At 42.6% G+C, this 24,611-nt stretch overlaps 1 protein-coding gene across 2 annotated transcripts; it reads right to left on the reverse strand.

Moving 5' to 3' along the window:
- Window positions 1–24,115, reverse strand: plod3 (procollagen-lysine, 2-oxoglutarate 5-dioxygenase 3). Of its 2 annotated transcripts, none has more exons than XM_048236608.1 (20): window positions 23,901–24,115; window positions 22,346–22,437; window positions 21,544–21,680; window positions 18,536–18,699; window positions 18,179–18,291; window positions 17,994–18,057; window positions 17,663–17,760; window positions 17,449–17,550; window positions 17,055–17,186; window positions 16,689–16,810; window positions 15,457–15,561; window positions 14,952–15,077; window positions 14,516–14,657; window positions 13,161–13,274; window positions 9,566–9,637; window positions 3,911–4,015; window positions 3,475–3,621; window positions 3,199–3,324; window positions 2,640–2,797; window positions 1–2,339 (listed from the first exon to the last, which is right to left on the reverse strand). In XM_048236608.1, the coding sequence occupies exons 1-19, from the start codon at window positions 23,989–23,991 to the stop codon at window positions 2,642–2,644; spliced, it is 2,208 nt and encodes a 735-aa protein (XP_048092565.1). In that variant the 5' UTR covers window positions 23,992–24,115; the 3' UTR covers window positions 1–2,339; window positions 2,640–2,641. The 2 variants fall into 2 exon arrangements, with proteins under 2 accessions (XP_048092565.1, XP_048092566.1); XM_048236609.1 differs by having other exon boundaries at window positions 2,628–2,797.
- Window positions 24,116–24,611: the final 496 nt, after the last annotated feature.

Genomic DNA, 24,611 nt, shown 5'->3' on the forward strand with positions numbered 1-24,611 from the left:
TACAAGCAAAATGTCAATTTTTATTTTCAAGAAGAAAAATAATTTAATGCCACTTTGTACAGGCAGATGTAACATCACAAACAAGGCAGAAGTTTGTTTCTAACACAAAAAACTCTAAAAAAAACACAATGTTGTTGTGAAACTGTAATACTTTCTCATTTCCTACTGTAGCCCATTTAAAAATATTCTTTCTTATTTATTCAGATATTTAATGATCTTTGGTTAGAAGCAAAATATAGAATAAGAATAAAAAAGAACATCCATCATAAATTTCAGACAATATTTATCATCCAACTGTGGAGTGTTAAAAAATATCAAACATCAGTTTAAATGTATACATTATGACTATCAGCCTCATCAATCATGATCATAAACACGCTGACCAATTGATCTGCCATGGATTTTCATGTATCTCAAACAACACACACTGAGAGTAACCAGCCACATACAACCACTGAAACTTTCTAGAACATCACAGCCATTATGGTAACACAAGGCACACACTTGGCTCTCATTGTAGCGTTAGAGGATATGCCAGGACACACTCAGTTGTAGATCAATGTTTCCACAGCCATGTAGCCAACTGGGTGATCCATATACCAAAGTTGCTTGAAATCAAAAGGTTATGATACTGTTTTCAGCTGAAGGAGAGGAAAGGCCCTTAAACAAGTGTCATGTCAATGATGGTAAAATGTATGGACACTGTGAAGTTATTCTGAAAGGGAAACAACTAGACAGGACCAAAGCACAGAGCAGATCAAACAAAATATGAGGCTGGGCTGACCTGTCTGATATTGTGATATGCATGCTCTGGCTCCAAAAAGCACTCACTATGTGTAACAGAGGTCGTAATTCATCCGGCACTCATGGCCCTCGAACCCGCCACCTCAACACTCACCGGCATGGGAGTCGAACGCTCTAACCACTGAGCTAAAAGCCCAGGCTTCCAACTCAGCGGTTAGAAGCGTTCTTAAGGTTAGGGGTGTGAGGATTTACACGCGCAACTAGCATGCTAGCTCAGTTCACCTCCGTTACATTATGCACAATCCGGTTCTAATTTGAACACATGGCAGCTCTCATTTCAACAAATGGCTTGATTTCTTCACAAAGCAAGGGTATGACTCAATGATGTCCACAGTATAGTCACGGATATATAAGACCTTGGTAGTTACTGACCCATTTTCTCAGTGGAGGCTAGCATTTCAAGTCAGTCATTCGGCCACCAATTCTATCCTAATAGCTGCTAAAAAAGGTAATATCTAACCCACGTTAAAGATAAAATCAGCTATTTCTATTCAGAATACTTTCTGTAGCATTTGGTGAAATCTTACTAATTTTCAACCGTATGATATAGTATTTGAAAATAAAAATCCAGCCAATCACCAACTAAAATACAATTCATTATTCTCCATCAAATCGACACTGTCGCTATGCAGAGCATCTGTGTTGCCGTGTAATCCCATTCAAGCCCCACACTATCAGCTGACGTGCACCTCCTCAAAATTGAGGTGATGTAGATCACAAGGACTACGAAGTTGCCCTGTGTGTTAATATCTGGTTATATAATATATAGCTGGAAAATACAGTTGCATTAGCTGGACGAGAGTGGAATGAGAGTGTTACTCATTGAATTTCTTGAGTTTCATAAGGGCTAACTTCTGCCAAAATGGCTGACTACCTTTAACAATATCAAAATATTCTGTAAAGCATTGGGGTGGGTCATGTACAGTGCTACAAAGGTGGTCAGAGGTACAAAAAACAACAATAAAGTGAATCACAGTGGTACTGCACAGATGTATTGCATATGTATGGCACTCTCTTCAGCAGGGATATCCAAATCCTCCATCTAGACGAGACTTGTACCCTACTGTGGTCTCATGGAGCCACACATGTGCTACCCTATATGACTGGTAGTGGTGGTGGAGGGGGGAGTACATGTGGAATGATAACAGCATAAGCAGCATTTGAAAAATCAAAATCAAGCCAAAAACTGGCAGGGCAGGGGGATTGAAAATCTTTGGCTAACAGCTAAAGAGGGATTTTTAGGTGGGTCTTTGGAAAAGGAAAGGCCTGCCTGAAATATCTTTTTTTTTTTTTAATGTGCCTCTTGTCCACAATGAATCAATTTGCCTCCACACTGTGATCTGTCATCATGTACAGTTCTGGCCCGATGACACTCACTTTACATTCAGTGTGCACATTATTCCAACGTAACACCCCAGGTGACAGAGAACTCCGGGATGGATCTGTTCTAGAGTCTGGTGGATTGTTTTGGCTGGCTCCTCTACAGATGGGCTATATAGCCAGGGTGCTCATTAGTTAATGCCGGAGGGCAGGTACTAAAGAAGAAGAATGAAAAGCCATACGTAAGAGAGATGCCCCTTAAAACAAAAGATAACACGCACACACACATGCACACACACACACCACACTGACATACAGGGAAGGTTTATGGAGTCATTGAAGGATACCATGATGTAGCAAATATCTCCCTCATTCACATGATCACGCACACATACACACACAAAAGATATTGATACACACACAAGATATTGCAAGTCTTTGACTGACACCATGAAGAAGTCCTTAACACAAACAAAAAAAGACTAACACACACATACACAATCACAATCACAAACCGTTAGGGGTCTACAAAGGACACCATGATGTAGCGTGTGCCCTGCGTGGTGGGCAGGCCCTCGTGATAGTGGGTGAGCCGGCCAGGGTGCATGAAGGACCAGCCCTTGCGCGGGGCCTCCACCTTACAGTCATACCGCAGGAACCGGCAGCCACCACCCTGTGGATGAGGGATGGAAGTTCCGGTTAGTATACTTACTTACAGCTTACTTTACACCACAGGTTGGGGCTAATTCTGAGCAGTGCACAACCACTTCCCCTGCCCACATTTTTTCCTACTGGCTTGGGGATCGAACCAGCAACTCTTCGGTTACAAGCCTGAAGCCCTAACCAGTAGGCTACGGCCTCACCATTCTTTATCGATGAAGGAAGCAATCAAATTCTGTGACGATGCACGCTATCTGCTACCTACGTTCCTGGTATGACAAAATTAAATTGAATGATTTTACCAAAAACTTTCAATGAATTTACAAAATTCCTTGATTATTCGAGGCCTGGAAAATTGGATTTTACAATTCCACGATCTTTCCAGATTTTCCACAGCCGTGGGAACCCTGATACCTGGTAGTCTTTGCCCTTGCTGTTGAGGGCGATGTTGATGGTGAATGTGGAGGAGTCGTGGTGGGGTCTCAGAAAAGGCTGCTCATCTGGACGGTACCGCACAACAAAGTTCATGATCGCCTGAGCCTGCACTCACACATATGACACACACACACACACACACACACACACACACAGGTCAATACCATGTCAGATCAGTTTATATTTGCACAGACAGGTGTAAGGTATGATGTTGTTGCAGCTACACTGTAACTTTTCATGAATACAGTGTACTACCTTTGGGAAGTAGCCTGGGTAAAGTTTTTCAGTGACCGGGGCAATGTACTCCTTGAGGAACTTGAGCCACTCCTTCTCAAACTGGATCTGGTTCATGTGGATGTCTACTGTAGGTACATTTTCATAGCCTCCACTTAGACGCTCATCCTGGCATACACACACACACACACACAAACATATAAGGGGGGGGGTTAATAGATGTTTTTTGCATTCATAAACACACTGGGAAGCTGTACAAGCTCACTCACACTTAAATGGTTTTGGTAAATAAATACATGCACACATTTCCACAAATAAAAACACAGTACACAGTGCATACAAAAATCAATGCACATATACACAAACGCTTACACAAATACAAACAACATTCATACAGAAAACCTTGTACTTAAAAAGACCTGCAATGTTACAGAACTACCCAAGAAAACATGCATACCTTGTGATTACCATTGGACCATTCACCATGGTCCTCCATGGTCTCAACCAGCTCATCACACATACGTTCAGAAAATGCCGGAAACCAGTACACATCTGGGCACGGCTGAGGGAAAGAAGACATAACACATAGCAATACATCTATCAGAAGTGGAGCTCAACACAAGCCACATGAACACCAGGCTGTCCATCAAAACACAACACCATAGACAATTAAAAAAAAACTTGCTTCAGTCCAGGTCAAATAAGAGCACTCCAAAAAAACCACTCGGTGAGTTGCACAGTTTTGAAAACGACAATAAGGGTTGTTTTAGGACATGTTTGTGCATGCCTGTTGCAACCACTCTGAAGCAGTAAAGGCAATTTAAAACGAGTCAGAAAAGTCGAGACAGGACCAATCGTCAAAATTTCGGTGTCCACCACTCTAGTTCATCCAAAACAAACCATAAAAGGGACTCAAAGTGCTAAATACCGGAATTTTCCTTTAACCAGCTGAATTCTCACAGCCAGTCTTCCCGAAAATGGTGGGCCCAGGCCTTTCTCGCCACTCACCACACAAACCTCTGACACTCTGACGTTTTTTTATCATTTAATAATGATAATAATGACAAAGTAATTTTGTTGTACAAAATTAATTTCTTAAGAAATACTGTTAATTTGATGCTGTTTAATTTATGTATAAATGGTGCACTGTCACTTTAAGACTCTTTTGCCAGCTCCACTCAAATATAGCCTATGGCTAGTGCTGTGCCTATGGCTGTGCCTTCTCACAGTTTATAAATGGTCAGTAGTGGGAACTAATGTTGCCTTCGCGATTTCCTTTTAAAAGTTTCTTAATAAAAGAAGATATCAATTATCAACAATCACAAGCCAGCTGGAACCTGTCGCGCTCTCTCTCCCTCTTGTGCGCGCTCAAATGCGTTCCCAATTAAGTCAAGTCAAGTCAGTTTTATTTTTATAGCGGATTTAACATACACAGAGTGCAACGCAGAGTGCAACACAAAGCGCTCCACATACAAGACACATAACAAAAAGACAAAAGATGCCGGACAGAGCGGCGTAGTCGCCAGCGTACCCGTGACACCAAGACATACAAGTATAAGTATAAGTATATATACTCTTTTGATCCCGTGAGGGAAATTTGGTCTCTGCATTTATCCCAATCCGTGAATTAGTGAAACACACACTGCACACACAGTGAGGTGAAGCACACACTAATCCCGGTGCAGTGAGCTGCCTGCATCAACAGCGGCGCTCGGGGAGCAGTGAGGGGTTAGGTGCCTTGCTCAAGGGCACTTCAGCCGTGCCTACTGGTCGGGTTCGAACCGGCAACCCTCCAGTAACAAGTCCGAAGTGCTAACCAGTAGGCCACGGCTGCCCAAGACAGACAACAAACAAATTAACAAATAAAAAGTAAAAAATAAAATAAATTTAAAAAGAAAAAAAAATCATGTTAAATTAGTCCAATTTCCAAACCGGCTGAAAATGTCCAAAGGCAATGATGACCCGCGTGAAAACTGACCACGGCAGTGTCTTCACAACCGATGCAACGCCAACAAAGTTCTTTATAGCAGCTAGCAGCTAACTGACCAATCCGGAGAATTCACTGGCAGTCTGGGAGTACTGGAAGAACAAGACCGAAATCGTGATGGGCGACGCTGCCGATTAGCAGCTCGGTGGTCCTAGACAGCGACAGTCTGTTGTTTCATGGTTATTTAATTAAATGGAGTAGCATAATGTAAATTTGATCTGCTGGAGATTACAAAGAATATCATCTCTATGTAACATGCCGTTTTGACATTGACATTGTAAACGTTCTCTAAGAAGAGTGTAAAGCAGTTTGCAGTAAAGTTAACCATAACGTTGTCTATCGATGGGGAAATTTGTTTGGCATGCCTGAGTGTGTGTGTGCGGCTGCACAGAAAGTAGCCTACTGGTGCTGAAAAGGTGAATAGATTGTAGAATAGCCAAAGAAGATGTAGCATTGTTATAAAACCTTTAAAATCTCTAAACAATCACAAGTAGGGCAGTTCATCACAGTTCATCCATTGCAACTGGATTGATGAAAGGTCACTTACACCTGTAGGCTACATTGTATTTGGGAAAAGCAAAAGGTATCAGCATAATGTTTTTTTTTTTTTTTTTATGTATTTATAAACAAAAACATCTCTGTCAGTTCCATGTCGTTTTCAACAGCTATCAAAAACAAAGGTCATTTTTGGATGGATGGATTTTTTGTGAATGTTTCTTCTTCTACATAAGATTTTAGTCATCTTTAGTTCATGTAATACTTTATTGTCAATGCACCAATTAAGTAACAGTAGTCTGAAACGTTATTGTTAATGCACAAATTAAGTAACAGTAGCCTAGTCTGAAAACGAAATGCTGTTTTACATCTAACCAGTGGTGCAAATAACTGACATGTCCAAATGGGCCTTGATGAAATCGTCGCTAGACTGTTCATACACATTTTAACGGGCCAAAGTTGAAGAGCTTTTGTCCGTTATTGTTCGTGCAAATATAGGCTGATTCATGTTCCCTTGCATTGTTTAACTGAGGTCCATGGCTAGTCTGGCTTTCATCAGACCAAGCTCAATCTTTTAAGAAATCAAAAAATAAATAGCGGGCAGATCAGGCTGGGTTCACCCAGCCTAGTCCATAGGCACCCGATATTGTTTAATTTTCCGATTGAGATATACACGCTCTGGCTATTCTAAATGCAAAAATGCATCAGGGAGTTATGACAAAACGGTAACTAACAAACTAGATCCTAATAGAAAGCTGTTAGCTTCCCTAAGCTACAGGTAGGATTATAAGGTAGGCCTATTTACAACATAAATTGTCAATAGGCTATGCTGGCGACACAAATAAAATCTCCTTTGGAAACCAATGGTTTACGCCTTTACAGTATCAAGCCGGACTTAAACTGTCATATTGTGGCGAAAAGTTGTAATAACATTCATGCAGCTCCATGAGTCAAGGAAAGCGCGAATGAAGTAGCCACTTCTAAATGGGACCCACTACACAGTAGCTTAAGGTGTTTTGCTTGTCGTGCTTTTTAATTTCACAGACTACAACTACCAAGCTGTAATCAAAGCACATCGATTCCCCTCACACCCTGCACGACTTAAAACAAAAATAAACAGGCTCCCCAGTCTCAATGATGTATAGGCAAACTGTATCAGACCCGGTAACGTTGGTAAATCTTCCATTGCACAGAATGATTTTTGTAGCACGTGCAATAAATGACAGTCGAAAATACAAACAGTGCTGCTATACATTTGCTTGGTATAACCGCATTTATAGTTTTCTACAAATGCAATCAATCAAATGCCTCCATCACTCAACCAACGCTTAACGGTAACATTACCTAGGTCCTTATTGATATTACAAGATTAACGCACCTGCAGTAAAACCAAGCATGTCCGATAAACATCCTCAGATTTATTTCGGCTTCAAGAAGAAATGGAATTACACTTCATGTGAACATCGCCCTATCCTTATTAGATGTTCGCTGTAAATTACCCAGTCCTTGTAGGAAGCGCCCATTGTTTTTCCAACCCACTTTTAACTTCCAACAAAATTACGCCTCACTGCAACGATCGCCATCTAGTGGACAAACGACTACTTCGCCAATACTGAAAATGCAGCCATGATGATGATGAATATTTATTTTGGCTTTCTTTTAATCCTACTGAATTTGTAATTATGTATCGGCCGTTCTAATACCGATAGTATGTGGGTGCCTGTGTGTGTGCATGTGTATATGTGTGCACCGCCATTTACAGGCCAATGAGTGTACAGTCACTAAATGTACACATAACCTAATTTTATTAGACCCCCCCATGGATGAAATTCTACGAAACTGGGCATACCCCCCAGAGAATGCCAGGTCAATCATACACATAAAATTTGGTGCAGTTCTGAACATCTTAACTGAAGATAGGGGCGATTAAAGCAGAATAATATTGCATTTTCATTTTTTACCGGGGGGTGGGGGTGCAAATCACATGAGTGATTATGAGCCAGGTTGATGTGGGCCCTTGAGACCAACATACCAGGGGTCTGTGGCGATGTTCAGGGGCCCAGCCCAGGCGGGGACGAAATTAAATTTTTCCGTGAAAAGTCTAGTGGGTCTACATACCCACCAAATTTCATGTACCCCCGGTGGTTCGTGTCCCGGTATCAATGACCAAAAATTCAGGGGAGTAGATGACGGAAAAAATCTTGAATTGTGTGCATGTGTGCGTGTACAAATTTATGTTTATGTGTGTGGGTGTGTGTGTGTGTGTGTGTATGTGTGCTTGTGTGTTTGCCTGCGTATGTGTGTTTGTGCATGTGCATGCATGCGTACATATGTCTACTGTGTGAGTATGTGTCATACGATGATTACTGTAAATGTATGTGTGTGCGTGTGTATCTGTTTATGCACATGTGCACATGGAATGGGCTAACATGACCCCTGGAGGCAAACATAATGAAAAAATTGGTCATCCTAGGCCCTACAGTTCTCAAGATATTCACAGAGAACTGTGTCTGCCCTACCCTCCTTTCGATGTCCAGTCCAGCTGGGCTACAGATCAAAACGAAGAATGACGGTTCCATGCTATCCATGTGGGGTACATGCCCACCAAGTTTGTGTACCCGGTCTTTCAGTGTCCCGAATCCTTGTTGGTGTACGTCACTAAATGTACACATAAATTATTTTATTGTAAGGCCCCCATGAACGAAAGTACACAAAACTTGGCATGCATTCGAGGGTGTCATAATGATCCTACACTTTTAATTTCGCAGTTTTGACCTTGTCAGCCAGAGATATTGTGATGAAAACACCTAATTTTTTTGCTTTTTAATTTTTAACTAGGTGGCGCTATACATGAAATAAGTGGTAATGGGATGGGTTGACATGCCCCCTTAAGACCAACATACATAAAAAAGGTGGACCTCCTAGGCCCCACGGTTCTCGAGATATTCACAGAAAACTGTCTCCGCCACCTACAGGCCAGTTGGTGTATAGTAACATAAATTAATTTATTGTGTGGCCCCCCATGAACGGAATTCCACAAAACTTGGCGTGCATACAGAGGGTGTCATAATGATCCTACACTTCCAATTTCGTGCAGTTTTGACTATGTTAGGTCACAGATACCTTCAATTACAACACCTCATTTTTACTTTTTGTGTTTAACTAGGTGGCTTATACATGAAATGAGTGGTTATGGAATGGGTTGACATGGCCCCTTGAGATCAACATACAAAAAAAGGTGGTCCTCCTAAACCTTACGGTTTTCGAGATATTCACAGAAAACTGTGTCTGCCCTACCCTCCTTCCGGGGGTCCAGTCCAGCGGGGGCTACAGATCAAAACGAAAACGATGGTTCCATGCTATCCATATGGGGTTACATGCCCACCAAGTTTCGTGTACCGGTCTTTCAGTGTCCCGGGAATCATTGACGGAAATTTGGGCATGCGAAAAAAAAAAAAAAAAAAAAAAAAAAAAAAAAAAAAAAAAAATCTGACTAAACCTATATGACCGCCGCCATGGCTGCCCGGGCGGTCAATAAATGAAGCCTGCTACTGTGAAGGAATCGGATTGAGCTCTTCTGTGATGAACTGAGCTCTTACTGGCGGGCTGATGCATTGTGGGAGCTCTTACCTGTTCCACCACTTTCTCATCTTCCTCAAAGATCTTTGAATAATTCTCATGGATGTACTTTTCCTTCCAGTCCTGCAGGACAAATATATAGAAAGACAAATTAGGAAATAGAGGAAGCAAGGGAGAGGGAACAAGAAGGAAGAATAAAAACAGGGTAGGGAAACAAGTGGACATAGAATGGAAAAACATGATAGTGAAGGAGAATGTAAAGGGTGGACCCACTTTATAGGCCACACTTATATGCTCAGTGTGAGCGTATAAACTTGTGTATGTGAAACTGATGTATGTAAACTGAGTGTATGACACTGAGAGCATGTAGGTATGGGAGTGTATGACACTGAGAGCATGTAGGTATGGGAGTGTATGACACTGAGAGCATGTACTGGCTACTGACTCAAACAAAGTCTCAATCCTTATTCTTCTGGATTTGAGTGCGCCATTTGACACCATTGATCATAGCATCCTAATTCACCGCCTTGCGAAGTGGGTGGGTCTCTCTGATAATGCTCTAAACTGGTTTCAAACCTACATTACTGGCAGAGATTTTTATATGTCTAGGAGATCATGTATCTGAAAACATGACTTGCCTTTTGGTGTGGCCCAGGGGAGCTGCCTTGGTCCCCTGCTATTTTCCCTATATATGCTTCCATTAGGAAACGTCATAAGTCAGCATAGTGTAAACTTCCACAGCTACGCAGATGATACCCAATTGTATATTTCTGTGGAGCCAACTAACCCAGATGGCCTTTGCTCCCTCACTGCATGCCTAACCTCCATTAATCAGTGGATGAGCAAAAAAAATTTGAAACTAAATGATGACAAAACAGAGGTACTTTTGGTGGGACCAAAACTAAAGCGAGATATTGTTCTTAGTAATCTGGGGAACTTGGCGCACCAGGTCAAACCAAAAGTAACAAGCCTCGATGTCATCTTAGATGCAGAGTTAAGTTTTAAGCCCCATATCAGTAAATTACTCAGACAGCCTATTTCCACTTGAGAAACATTGCCAAAGTGCGGCCCTTTTTAACTCAACAAGATGCAGAAAAACTAATTCACGCCTTTATCACTAGCAGGTTAGACTACTGCAATGCACTTCACTGGTCTTCCCAAAAAACATCTAAAGAAATTGGCACTCATACAGAACTCTGCGGCTAGACTTTTAACTAAGACTAAGAAGAGTAAGCAGTTCAGCCAACACCCCTTTTAATATCTTATCAACCACAAAGGAAACTTAGATCATCCAATTCTAATCTTTTAATCGTACCCAAAGTGCTCCACAAACAAAGTGGAGAAGCTGCTTTTATCCATTATGCCCCAAACTATGGAACATCCTGCCTCTGTACATCAAGCAGGCGAAGTTCAGTAAATATTTTTAAAAAAAGATCTGAAAACATACCTGTACAGGAAAGCTTTTAGTTAACTCATCTTATCCTGTAGACTACTTTTTCAGATTATTCTACATCTGCTGCTATTGGAGGCGCAGCCAGCCAGAAGCAGATGGGCTCCCCTATTAAGTCAGGTTCTGCTCAAAGGTTTCTTCCTGGAATATGGGAGTTTTTCCTTGCCACAGTTGCCAGATGGCGTGCTTGTGGGGGTAAGAGGGTTAAGGCTGCCAGTCTTATGACATGTCATTTTCTATATTTTTGATATGTTGCTGAGTGGATCATAAACGGCCCCAGCAATGAAGAAAAAGTGATTGATAATGACTGACTGACTATTATTGTGTTACATGCTTCAAATGTAAAGCACTTTGAGCTGCATTCTGTGTATGAAAGGTGCTATACAAATAAAGCTTATTATTATTATTATTATTATTATGTACGCATGGGAGTGTATGACACTGAGAGCATGTAGGCATGGGAGTGGGCATGTACGCATGGGAGTGGGTGTGCACAGCAAGTACGCATGTGAGTGGGTATGTCACTGAGAGCATGTAGGCATGGGGGTGTATGACACTGAGAGCATGTAGGCATGGGAGTGGGCATGTATGCATGGGAGTGGGTGTGCACAGCATGTACGCATGGGAGTGTATGACACTGAAAGCATGTACGCATGGGAGTGGGTATGACACTGAGAGCATGTAGGCATGGGAGTGGGTATGACACTGAGAGCATGTAGGCATGGGAGTGGGTATGACACTGAGAGCATGTAGGCATGGGAGTGGGTATGACACTGAGAGCATGTAGGCATGGGAGTGGGTATGACACTGAGAGCATGTACGCATGGGAGTGGGTATGACACTGAGAGCATGTAGGCATGGGAGTGGGCATGTACAGAGGATGTAGGCATGGGTGGGCACAGCATGTAATGGGTGTGCACAGCATGCGCATGGGGAGTGTATGACACTGAAAGCATGTACGCATGGGAGGGTATGACACTGAGAGCATGTAGGCATGGGAGTGGGTATGACACTGAGAGCATGTAGGCATGGGAGTGGGTATGACACTGAGAGCATGTAGGTATGGGAGTGGGTATGACACTGAGAGCATGTAGGCATGGGAGTGGGTATGACACTGAGAGCATGTACGACACTGAGAGCATGTACGCATGGGAGTGGGTATGACACTGAGAGCATGTACGCATGGGAGTGTATGCATGGGAGTGGGTATACACAGCATGTAGGAATGGGAGTGGGTATGTTCGCATGGGAGTGGGTATGTTCGCATGGGAGTGGGTATGGGATCACACACTTACATCATCACTGTCATCACTTCACATACATACAGCACACTGCTTGCTACAGTAAGCCTCCTCTACATACTTGCTGCACACTGCCCCCACATACACAGCACATTGTCTTCAGGGATCTTCTCCAACACACATCCTCTACATACTACAGCACACTGCCCCACCTACCCACCTACACACTACACACACACACACACACACAGTCACTGCTCCACTCCCCTCCCACACACACATCTTCACTGTCATCACTCACATACATTACATACAGTACTCTGCTTGCAATAGTAAGTCCCTGCCCCCCCTACATACACAGCACATTATTTCATCAGGAAGCTTCTCCAACACACATCCCCAACATACTTACAGCACACTGCCCCCAATACACAGCACATTGTCTCATGAGGAAGCTTCTCCAACACACATGTTGCACACTGCCCTCTCCCCACACATACACAGCACACTATCCCATCTCCCTGTCATCCCCCAACACACACACCAAGACCCCTGGCAGTTGGGTTAGCCCCTGAGCCAGTGGATCTGCCCAAGGTTTCTTCCTTGGTAAGGAGTTTTTCCTTGCCCCTGTTGCTCTTGGGTGCTCCTTGTTGTTGCCCCCACCCAATCCCAATCCTCCCCACCTTTTTTATGCAGCCCTTGCCACTTAATCTACTAAACCCTCTTCTACTGCACTTTTTACCCCCATTAATGCACAAATAGGCTGACACCAGACATAATTTCACTGCATTTCTTACTTCCAGTAACTATATGCATGTGACAATAAACTTCCTTGTATCCTTGTATCCTTGTATGTGCGCATGGGAGTGGGTATGTGCGCATGGGAGTGGGTATGTGCGCATGGGATTGGGTATGTACACATGTGAGGGTATGCACAGCACGTGTTATTTCTTACCACAGGATTGTCGAAGATCTGCCACATGTCTGGGTGGAGCCGGGTGGTGTTGTAATTGGTGGTGGAGATGAGGCGCCCAAACTCATCTCTATTTGACACAAACATGAACACCCCCTGCAGAACACAACAACATCAATCACCAACCAACTATTTCACTTTTAGGAACTCCTATGAATACATGCTCTCTATCCAGTGTTTCCTGCATGCATGCACATGTAGTGGCGTGGGTACTCCAGGGCAAATCACATTTATTTCTCCTGCAGGAAACAGACAAAATCAGCACTTCTTTAAATGCTGATCCAATTGTTTTTATTTCATGAACATTTTTGTGGCATATGCTCAGGCGTACCAACATTTTTGCCTATTGCCTATAACTATCTGTGTGTGTGTGTGTGTGTGTCTCTCCGGTTAAATTATCCCGTCCCCCTAACACAATCTGAATTACAATCTGAATTTGATAATAAGCCTCTGTTAAAGGAACAGACTCTACCGTTTGAAAGTTATTAAACAAAACGCATGTTGCATTTCAAATAGGAAGTGCACGCTTAAAACGTTTGTTTAACAACGAACGAATGAGTGATCAATGGTTCAAATATGGCCAGGCCCAGGCAGACTAGCTTTAAATATTTTTAGAGGCCAGACACGATGGATGATGATAAATTGGTAATGCCTGAAGCCTCAGATGTCCGGTCAGCTCCACCACCACCAGAGAAAAAGAAGTGTCGGGCGTATCTGTCGGACTCAGTGACGTTGGAAGTGGAGGTGCAGGGGGTGCGGCTGCACCAGACACTTCTCCGTCTAGACAGACCCATGGTACACTGGACATGCAACTGTGTTCTGTTCCCAAAGCATGCTTTCTCTGTCTATGATCTGCAGGGTTAGGGTGAAGGTTGCATTCTATACGGCCTGATTATGTCCTTCTTTAAGCTACATAGCCTGTCTCCAGTTTTCCAAATGAAACATTTTTTTCAAGCGGAAACTCTGATATATATATATGTCAACTTGTGACCTGGATAACAGACAACCTGCCCAATAGGCCTTAAAGGAGAAATCCAGCCGATTTTTACATGGATCTTGATCGCTAGACGTTGCCGAGTACTATCGATAGGAAAAATAATGACCAAAATCATTGCTACCTTTTGAGTCTGTTAAGAGGCAAAAAAGGCACATTTAGATGTGGGAATGGCTGAAGTGCCCTGTAGCAAGTGCCCTACAGCGCCGCTGTAGCAAGGCAGCTCAGTGCTCCGGATTAGTGTGTGCTTCACCTCACTGTGTGTTCACTGTGTGCTCTGTGTGTTCTCTCACACACACACACACACACACACACACACACACACACAAATACACACACTCACCTGGTCTCGGACAGAACGGCAGAAGGCCATGTCTGGGTCTGTGCCATCCTGCTGGTAGATGCTGACTGCCTTGAGGCGTGAGCGGAGTATGGAGCCCTGGATCAGGTATACCTGAGTTAGGTAAGGCACGTTCCACACACCACTGCAAGACACACACACACACACACACACACAAACAAACACACACACACAGATCAATTAAGTAAATAATCCAGGTCGCTAACACATACACATTGTTCCTCAAAACCCACAAAAAGCCATAGGGACACTGACATGACATGGGGAATATTTTTGGAAATAAAAGGTACTTTGGTACTCTGACTTCAACAGGTTAACTATGATTTGCCTGTGACATTGCTGCAGTGACCCTGATAAACACATCCAGACATACACACACACACACACACATACGGGGCGGCAGGAGGGAGGGACTCACACTCGTTTGCCCTGGACGATGTCAATGTAGTCCTCAGAGCGTGAGTAGAAACCCTCCGGGCTCAGAGCGCCCCAGAAGTTGGACCAGAGCTTCCCGTGGCGAGACAGCATGGGAGCAATCACAGGCCTGAGAGGGAGGGAGGGAGGGAGGGAAAGAGAGAGAGAGAGAAGAGACAGAAAAAAAAAGATTTGAGGTTGACACAATTTAAACTAGGCATACCGGCTCATTTCAGACACTTCAGACTATCATCTAGAAGAGCTCTCTATACACATGGGTCATTGTTCGTTCAAGTCATCAAAGAAAGAGAGATATCAAGAGATACTAGTTCCAGTTTTTTCCACTCATTTAATGTAGGTATAGCTATGTGTGAGTGAAGGTGTATGGATGTAGGTGTGTATGAGTGTGTGGAGTTAATGTGTGTGTGGGTATGGAGAGTGGCAGAGGTCAGTGGTCACTCCCTAAAGGAGGTGGGTGGACAGAGTTGGGGGTAAGTCAGGGGCCGTACTTGTTTTCCTCGATGAGGATGCGCAGGATATCAGGGTTGATCAGAGCCACCTCAGAGTCGATGTTGAAGTAGTAGTCACAGCTGGGGTCCTTCTTACAGGCCTCCCTACACACACACACACACACACACACACACGTACACACACACACACACACACACACACACACACACACACACACACACACACACACACACACACACACACATTAAAAATCCACCAGAGTCATAATCCCAAAGATTACCCATAATCCCTGGTAAAGATGTGCAGCATGGTAGAATACTGCATAAGGGCAGTGTTTTTAACAGTGCGACAATTAGACTAGTTTTACATGTGATTGGCTCTAAGAGGCTGACAATTATTGAACAGTGGAAGAGTAACAGGGCTCCAGGTTTGGTACATGTATTTAGTATAAGTTTGTTTATTTTCATTATTGCCATTTGTTTATTTTTCATTATTGACTTGTGCAGTGCCTGTTCAAAACATGCCATTTCTGTAGAAAACCTGTATCCCAATTACGTGCCCACAAGGATGCCTACTTTAAAAACTAGATGTACCGCAAAGTGGTACAAAATATGACCGCCGCTCAGCCCTGCACATTCTCTCTGCAAAAATAAATCACCCTTGTTAATTTGTCTCCATCTCCTACTCCAGGGGTCTTCAACCTTTTTCAGCCCAAGGACCCCTTGGCTGAGAGAGACACTGAACACTGAGCAACTTTTGTGTATGTAAATGAGTGTGTGCACGTGTGCGTTTGCTTTTTTATATGTGTGTGCTTCTCTGTGTGTGAGACTGGTACTTAATATGTAGGCAATCCTATCCTCTAGTACTAATTGACAGATGCAGTGGTAATTCCTAGCTATAGTCTCCTCTGCACTGTAGTTTACATGCTATTCTATTGCTGTAGCTGTAGCTTTGTAGCTTGTTAAAATCCTTAAATGTTATTCTATCGCTGTAAGTCACTTTGGATTAACACGTCTGCCGAATGAATAAATGTAAATGCAAATGTTATTGTTACTAGTTTGCTTAATGTTGGCCAACTTCTAAAAACTGTTTACTGTTCATTTTAACTATTGTAAGGTTCATATTCTGCTAAATACAATTACCATAACCATAACTTTAGTATAAGTACTTAGCTTTAAGTGTTAGTATTGAAACAATATAGGTTTAGTTTGGGTTTAAGCTGTAGCACTGTTGGAGTCCAAGTTTAGTATGGGTTTAATGGAGAACTCACACTGCCTGGGTTCTGGCCACAGCCTGCTGCATGTTCTCCTCTGGGCCAATGATGGTTGCCGAGGGGAACAGAGAACGGTGACGGGCCCAGAACTGCTCAATGTGTCGCTCATGATGCACCACCTATACACACACACCCACACATGCAAACATCCACACCCACACACACAAACAAAGGTCAGCAACACAAAAAGGACAGAAAGATTGCTAAGCACATGGGCAATTTAGCAAAATTGATTGAATATCTGTGTGAGTACTGTGTGCCTAAATTGTATATACAATGAAGTAAGGCCTATTTTATAAAAGAGTTATATTACCATATATAGATTGATCAGAGGATTGTTGAAGTGCTTGAGTGTGTACGTACGTTATTGTGTATGAACAGACGCAGGCGTGAGTGTGGGTAGTTGAGGGTGGCTAGACGCTCAAGGAACTCCTCCATGAATGGAGTCGGCTGCTCGATAAACACACCGATGTGAACTATTGGCATTTCTTCATCCTGAAAACACGCACACACACATGGGTCAAGATATTATTGCAGAATTCACTGTCCCTTTGTATAATCATGCTTACAATAATACATATTTTATACAAAGTGGTTATTGCTCCATCTGATTCTAAAAGTGTAGAGGGTTCAAAATGTGATCGCCATATTTACATCTTTTGCAAGAGAACTACTGTTACATTTTCTTAGCTTTATTTTCATTAGCACATTCATAAACACACACACACACACAAGCAAACCAAGCACACTAACACACCGGCACATCATTGAAGTAGAGGAGGTTATCATCACAGGTTCCACAACCATTCTCATATGTCCAGGCAGTCGGAACGTAGTTACCAAGGTAGTTCAGCTGCAACTGAAGGAACACACAGCAGCAACAAATCAGACTTTAAATGATAATAAACGAACACTCTGCCTGTTTGTTTGATGTGCTTTAGCCTATTACAAATAGTTTGTTATTTGTTTACCTTAGTTGGTCCGTTACCATGGATGATGACAGGAAGTGTGTCATAGGCCACATTTCGAGCACGTACACGAGCTTTCTCAAACTTCAGCACCACCTCCTCTGCAAAAATAATTACTAAGGTCAGTTCAAAATGGTCAATATGGGGGGTGGGTGGCGTGGTTGTTGAAGTCCAATTTGTGGGTCTGGGATAGGTCTAAGTCAAATGAGTCAAGTACTGGCATGTATGTGTACGTTTGTGCATAACCACCTGTATTTGTATCTGTACATTGAGTGTGAATATGTGTGTGTGTGTGTGTGTGAGATAGAGAGAGAAAGAGCACATTTTTTCTCACCAAGGGCACCATTGAGATTCTGAATCAGATGAGAGCGGTGGTCCAGTGTCATGTTAAACCGTGTCTGAGAAAAGATACACAGAGAGTCAGACACATACACATATGTAATGTATGCATACAGGCTGCATACAGGCTACATTTAACTGTACATAGATGCTCACACAGACACAAACAAACTATCTTACTCTTTGTTCTTTGTCGAGGTAGATCCTGGTGTAGAACAACTGGTCATCATCATTATCTTTTAACTTCCACTGCTTCACAATATTATAGAGGTCAGAAGCATAGCCAATGAAACCTGTTCACAGATACAAATGTACATTTTAGATTTCACTGTGACATATTTAGCCATCCTATTCAAATAAAACATATGGTGCAAGAGACTTTCAACTTATTCATGTATTTTTTTCTCTTTCTCATGTCAGCTTTCAACTAGGCCTGAGCCTGTGTTGATTTGCCTATTAATTTATTAGAAAGAAATGTAGAGATCTTCAAATAAACGGTGTGTGTGTGTGTGTGTGTGTGTGAATGCTCGTGCCTACCTCCAGAGTTGAGGTAGCGCTTGCCATTGAGGACAGGCGGGTATTTAGGGGCCAGGCGCTGGTCAGGCCAGCAGAAGCCCTCGGCGGAGAACACCACCCTGTGACCCAGCTGGGAGAACTTCTGCAGCAGCTCCTTAGGCCCACTTGCAAAGATCACATCATAACTACAGAGGAGAAAAAGATGGAGGGGGAGAGAGATGTTTACTGGAACAGGTCTCAAACCCTTACATCAATCGACTATTACAAATGCAAATGATGCATGAGAACACCCAATAAAGACTTAACCACGTGTAAATCCACATGTACTACTTCCTCAGATTAAAAATAATTAGAAAGATAGTACATATTTTGTTTCAATATATTGTGCTGCTACTGTGGTGTATGATTTTATTTTTAGATACCCACTGTCTATTTATTTTACATTCATTTCATAATTACTAAACATAATTTTAGGAGGCTAACCAAGTGTGTAGTTAAAGAAGCACTACGCAACAATTTGAGCAAAAATGCAGGTTGATTAAAATGCAGCTTAATTATGCAGGTTGAGAGTCGTTCTGATGGTTCTACAACACTTTCTGGGTCGTTTGGTGGGTGCTTCGTCTACCCCTATCGCTTCTCCGCGGAAAAAAACGAATATGGAACTTTCTGGACCCGGTCCGGGTAAATCCGGATGTGACTCAGAGGAAGTATCCAATCATGCCTCGAAAAATGTAGTCAGATTGTAGTTTCGAAGAAGACTGCAAAACGGACCCCGACTTGGCTTTGTTGCTGTTGAAATTGTAAGTAGCCTACCCTTGGGTGAACTTCGTCTTTGTAATGTGGTTTGATACAGTAGTCTCTTGAACAATGTGTTTTCTCAACTGTTTTATTGTGAGCCCTGTATGTGTTTAGCTTGGTTTCTTGATGGCTAGCTCGTTAGCTTGTGGGGGTTTAGTGTAGCAGTCACTTGCTACCGAAGCTGCAGGGGGAGCTGTGTAGTGAAAAATGCGAGCCTAAATCCGGCGAAAACCCAGAAACAGCGAAGGAATAACCAGACCTGCATAGTGCTTCTTTAAATACACAGCATCATCATGTGCATCATTATGTGTGTGTGTGTGTGTGTGTGTGTGTGTGTGTGTGTGTGTGTGTGTGTGTGTGTGCCATGCACCCGCAACGGGTGGGGTGTTACTAAAAAAACTGCCATGAAAACTAATTATAGAGTGGCACTCCATATAGAAAGTAACATGAAAGGAGAGAGCATAAGTATGACAGGGTGGGTCGAAGAGAAAGGGAGGGAGAGAAAGAGGAGGAGAGGAGGAAGAGTTTTATTCCGTTTCAAGCCCTTCCAGGCTCACCCCGTCATTTACACGTGCACGTGGTGTCACCAATAAGGCATCATAGCCAGCAGAACCCTTACCATGGGCTTACCATGGGGATCGACTCCTTCTCTCTCCTAACTGTGCAAGAGTGTAATTTCAGGGCTGTAATTCAGTGCGAGAGAGCGGACTGAACGTGAGATGTTTCCAGATGACAGACTGACTGGAATGTGAACACACACTCATTCTTATACCAGCAACAGCAACACTAGCAAAGTACAAACGTGATCTTCACTGTTACAGGAAAACTAAGCAGCGGCTGGTATTCGATCTCCATGCACAGACTTCATTCATAATAATAACGCTTAATGTATCAAACATGATGTAATAGGTAGCTAACTATACATTGATAACCATGTGGACAAGCTTAATGTATTGTGTGTGTAAAACTGTGGTGGAAGCGGTACAGGGACTTCAACTGGCTGTAACCTGATTCAACAAAAGGTAGACAAGAATAGCCTGTGTTAGTTGGATGTTTACCTCTGCACACCACATAAGTAGTATGTATGTATGTATATATGTATGTATGTATGTATGTATGTATGTATCTACGTATCTATCTATCTATGTATATGTAGTTATGTATCTATATGTAGTTATGTTATTTAACAAACAGGGATTAGAAAAAGACCACTATATCACTAAATGTTACAGTATATAAAACTCCCCAAACTACTGTCAGTTTCAAACACTACTGAATATAAAATTAACCCAATAAATTAAAGGAAATCAATGTCAAGTCAAATGAAAGAACCAGTACCTAGGCTATATCCCCTTTATTTATCAGTGCTACTAGGGATAGCCTAGTTATTGCATTGTATCAGAAACTGGGGCGGGCTGGGCTCAATGATCCAGCATGACTGTAAAAGACTGACTGTGTGTGTGTGTGTGTGTGTGTGTGTGTGTGTGTGTGTGTGTGTGTGTGTGTGTGTGTGTGTGTGTGTGTGTGTGTGTGTGTGTGTGTGTCAGGTTGAGTGAGTCAGGTGTAATGTTACAGGTAGATAAAAAGTGCATTGTGAATAAAGGGAGGAGTTGTGTTGCTAGCTCTCTCAATGTCACAATGAAACACACACAAACACACACAATCACAATGAAACACGGACAAACACACACAATCACAATGGGGGAATATGAGAGGGATGAAAAGACAGATAAAATAATAAGGACAGACACCCCATTATATAATACAATCAGAGACAAGGACGCACACACACCAAAAGTGAAGAAAGAAAATGAGGTCACACAGCGACACTACATTTCCCCCACAGCTTACTTATGAAGTGCCATGCACTACTGGTACCCTTATGGTAACAGTCAATCCCTCAATCTGCACATTGTTCTGATCTTTTTGTATCTCAAATAATGACTTTCTCTGTGATATCATTTATCAATCTTCTTAGCCCTTCCATCCAGAAATGGAAACACCATCTGAGACCCAAACCCCAGATGGTGAAGGTTTTAAACACCACTGTCCCACTCTATTACTAACTAAACAAATTACCCCATTTGGGAAGTATTCTATGGGAATGGTAACTTATACTTCCTATAATATAACCATTTTGTTTATAAATGTTTCCATTCTGTTCTTCATACAATATATAGAGGAGTATTTATGGTCTCCTGCGTATGTTTGCAGAAACAAAATGTACTGACCTGTCCACAAACATGATGATGAGGTCCTCTTTGTCGGCGTGCTTCTGGAGTTCATTCTTCAGCCAGCGCACCTTTTGACCTCCACCTACAGTGCGCGCCACATCACCTCCTTTCCACTCCTCACCCAGGCCAAGCACCTACACACACACACACACACACATACACACACACACACACACACACACACACACACACACACACACACACACACACACACACACACACACACACACACATACACATACACACAAACACTGCTGTAGACCAAAACCATCGTTTTAAACATTCATGCTCAGACAGAAACAGACTTCATAGGTGACATAGGTGACATAGGTCATAGGCTCTTCAAATGTCTTATTTCTTGTTCTAAAAGGTTACAATTAACCTAAAGCAGCTGTTTACTCTCAGTTTACTATCTCTCCCTGTGTCATGTGCAGCTGCTGATCAATGTAATTAAAATGCTCTTGAATATTTGCATCATGATGTTAGTTAACATGCAGATCAAAAACAGGTTGAAAACACAGAGCAAAATAGCTCCAGGAGAGGGATTGAGAACACCTAAATTAAATATATTATACTGCCCTTAAGATATGAAGAGGCAATCAGGGGGGAAACAAACTCAGGTATTTTCTTGAAATGAAATGTAGTGAGAAAACTGTGTGTGTGTGTGTGTGTGTGTGTGTGTGTGTGTGTGTGTGTGTGTGTGTGTGTGTGTGTGTGTGTGTGTGTCTGTGTGTGCAAATACTTATCTACACCATATTTTCTCCTTTATGTTGTGTGTATGCGAGCAGAATGGAATTACCTTCACAGTATAATTGAACTCTCTGGCAGTTCTCATGAATCGTTTGAAGCCATCTGTTTCCTCTGTGGCGGCTGTGATCACCAACAAGTTTTCTACAAAAGCCATACAAGAAGAGTGACACAGTATGTATGTGTGGGTATGTGCAGGCATGTGTTTCAGAAAGAGAGAAAGGGAAAGAGAGAGAGAGAGAGAGAGAGAGAGATTAAAGACAGAACAAAACACTTACATATGCATTGTAATACTTTATATTCTTTATTAATTGCATGTTGTTGGTGTAGGCCTGGCACAGCTAACTTCCTGATACAACTGTATTCTGATGGAGGGGGTAGGTGGGTGTACTACAATAACAAGATACTCAGGAAAAATAAAAAGAGAGTGCAGGAGAAAGCAAATGAATGGGGAAATACAGCAATGGTAAAATGAGAAAGATGTAGAGACGTGCAGAATTAAGCAGCTAGAATGAGGAGGGTGGAGAAGCAGGAGAAATGAGATGAGGGGGTGGGAGCTTGAGAAAGGGCTACTAATCCATTTCCTGTCCCCGCTGTGGTTCACAGAAAATGTTTGGAACCGCTAAATCTGGAGATAAGTTCTAGATGGTCTAGAATAGATAAAGAAATGCATGCCCTCTCTTCCTCGTTCACCTAAGCACGTGATGTCCTGAATAGAGAACCCTCAAATGTCCAACCCCATGGAACTTTCTAGAAGTGGAACTCACAAGACTTCGCTACAGCTGGGTTAAGCATGCTGACAATATGTTGCCTATCCATGTGTGAATCAATAAAGCCATTGTACTAACTATGCTAGTTATGTTGGGTTCACGGCCGGGAGAGCACCAGGTTTGTCTCGGAAAAGACGCGAAAGTCGTAATTGACATTAATAACACACTGATAACTACATTATTAAAATGATGCCGTTATTGGGTGTAAATTGTTCCCGACGCGTCACGCTGGGATATCGAATGGATCCGTGGGCGAGGAAAACTGCTTAATGAAGTTGTGGATATTATACTGAAGAACCTGAGATGGAAAGTTTGGAGAGTTTTGTGAAAAGACTACTACTGCACCCAAAAAGGACATAGCAACATTACGCACATGGAGATATAGGCTACGGTGGAGAGAATACGATGGTTTACAAGAGGTCAAAAGAGTTCAAGCATAGGTATGAAGCACAGTAAAAGCGATAAACACCCGTCCCTTGCGTTTAGCTTTACGAAGTTCACCCAAGTAGCCCAGTAATTAAGATTGGTTAACCAATGTAGGATATATAATCGACAAATTAATCAGTATAACGTATCCATCTAACTAGTCTGCCAGCCTTTTGGGTGCCTAATGTTACCCCTAGACAGAATAAACGCTAGCTGGTGATTTAGTTTAATGTGTGTTTTACAATTAAGCTAGCTAATTAAGGAGGGCATGTAGGCTAGGTCCTACTAACAAAAATGTTGTATGCAGGCAAGTCAAATGTAAGAAGTGTGAGTAGTCTAAGGGTAGGATCATTCACTGAAAGTGGCAAACCTTATCACCGTTTGAGCGACTGTTGTAGCAGGGTTACATACCTGGAGACATTTTTTTCCTATCAGCAGCCGATGAGTGGCCGATACAGCCCAGCATAAATGCACAAATCACAGCCAAAAGAGACAGATCCATTGCTTGCTTCTATATCGATATTCCGCGCTGCCGTGAGACGGGAGGTCCCCAGTTTCCCGGTGATTCGGTAGCTACTTGGGAGCCGATGAGCTCAGGACACCCTTTTTTGCTCCTCTCTCAGAACTCTCGCGTAATCTGGGAATAGAACAATTTTGTCAACAAGAAGCGGCAGGCATCGCTTCTCATTTTACAACCAATCACAGCGCATACTTTTTGAGTGACGGGCTCATAGCCAGTCAAGGCACTAAACCTATAACCGTACAGCCTATCAGGGAAAGACAGATGGAGAAGGAATCTTCTCAAAATCTGGCCCCTGCGGCCAAAGAAAGTTCTTGAAAGAGACGAAAGTTAGGAGCTTCGCATTTGCCACGTCTGAAGAATTCCATCTTCTTGCCAGAGGGGTGGTGTTTGGGGGTAAACTGTGGTCGCCGGTGTGTATGCGTAGTGGCCCCCCATACTAGTGGTTCACATACCTTTGCGACTTACTCGAAGTAGGCCTATGTTGAAAAGAAGATGCTCTGTTGGTTAGGATGAACTGAAGTTGATTTATAATATGCTGTCGATTGCTGCACGTAGGCCCACATTATTGTTTTCCAAATGCAACACAATTTAATTTAGTG

The sequence above is a fragment of the Alosa alosa genome, chromosome 24, assembly GCF_017589495.1.
Source record: "Alosa alosa isolate M-15738 ecotype Scorff River chromosome 24, AALO_Geno_1.1, whole genome shotgun sequence".
Classification (NCBI taxonomy): Eukaryota; Metazoa; Chordata; class Actinopteri; order Clupeiformes; family Clupeidae; genus Alosa; species Alosa alosa.

What these genes read in the sequence shown, in the direction of transcription:
- plod3 (XM_048236608.1), bottom strand. Translation starts at nt 23,991, where the DNA reads ATGGATCTGTCTCTTTTGGCTGTGATTTGTGCATTTATGCTGGGCTGT. An exon ending in GAATCTCAATGGTGCCCTTG is followed by an intron (nt 17,761 to 17,993) that starts GTGAGAAAAAAT and finishes TTATTTTTGCAG; the next exon opens with AGGAGGTGGTGCTGAAGTTT. An exon ending in GGTCCAATGGTAATCACAAG is followed by an intron (nt 3,622 to 3,910) that starts GTATGCATGTTT and finishes TGTGTATGCCAG; the next exon opens with GATGAGCGTCTAAGTGGAGG.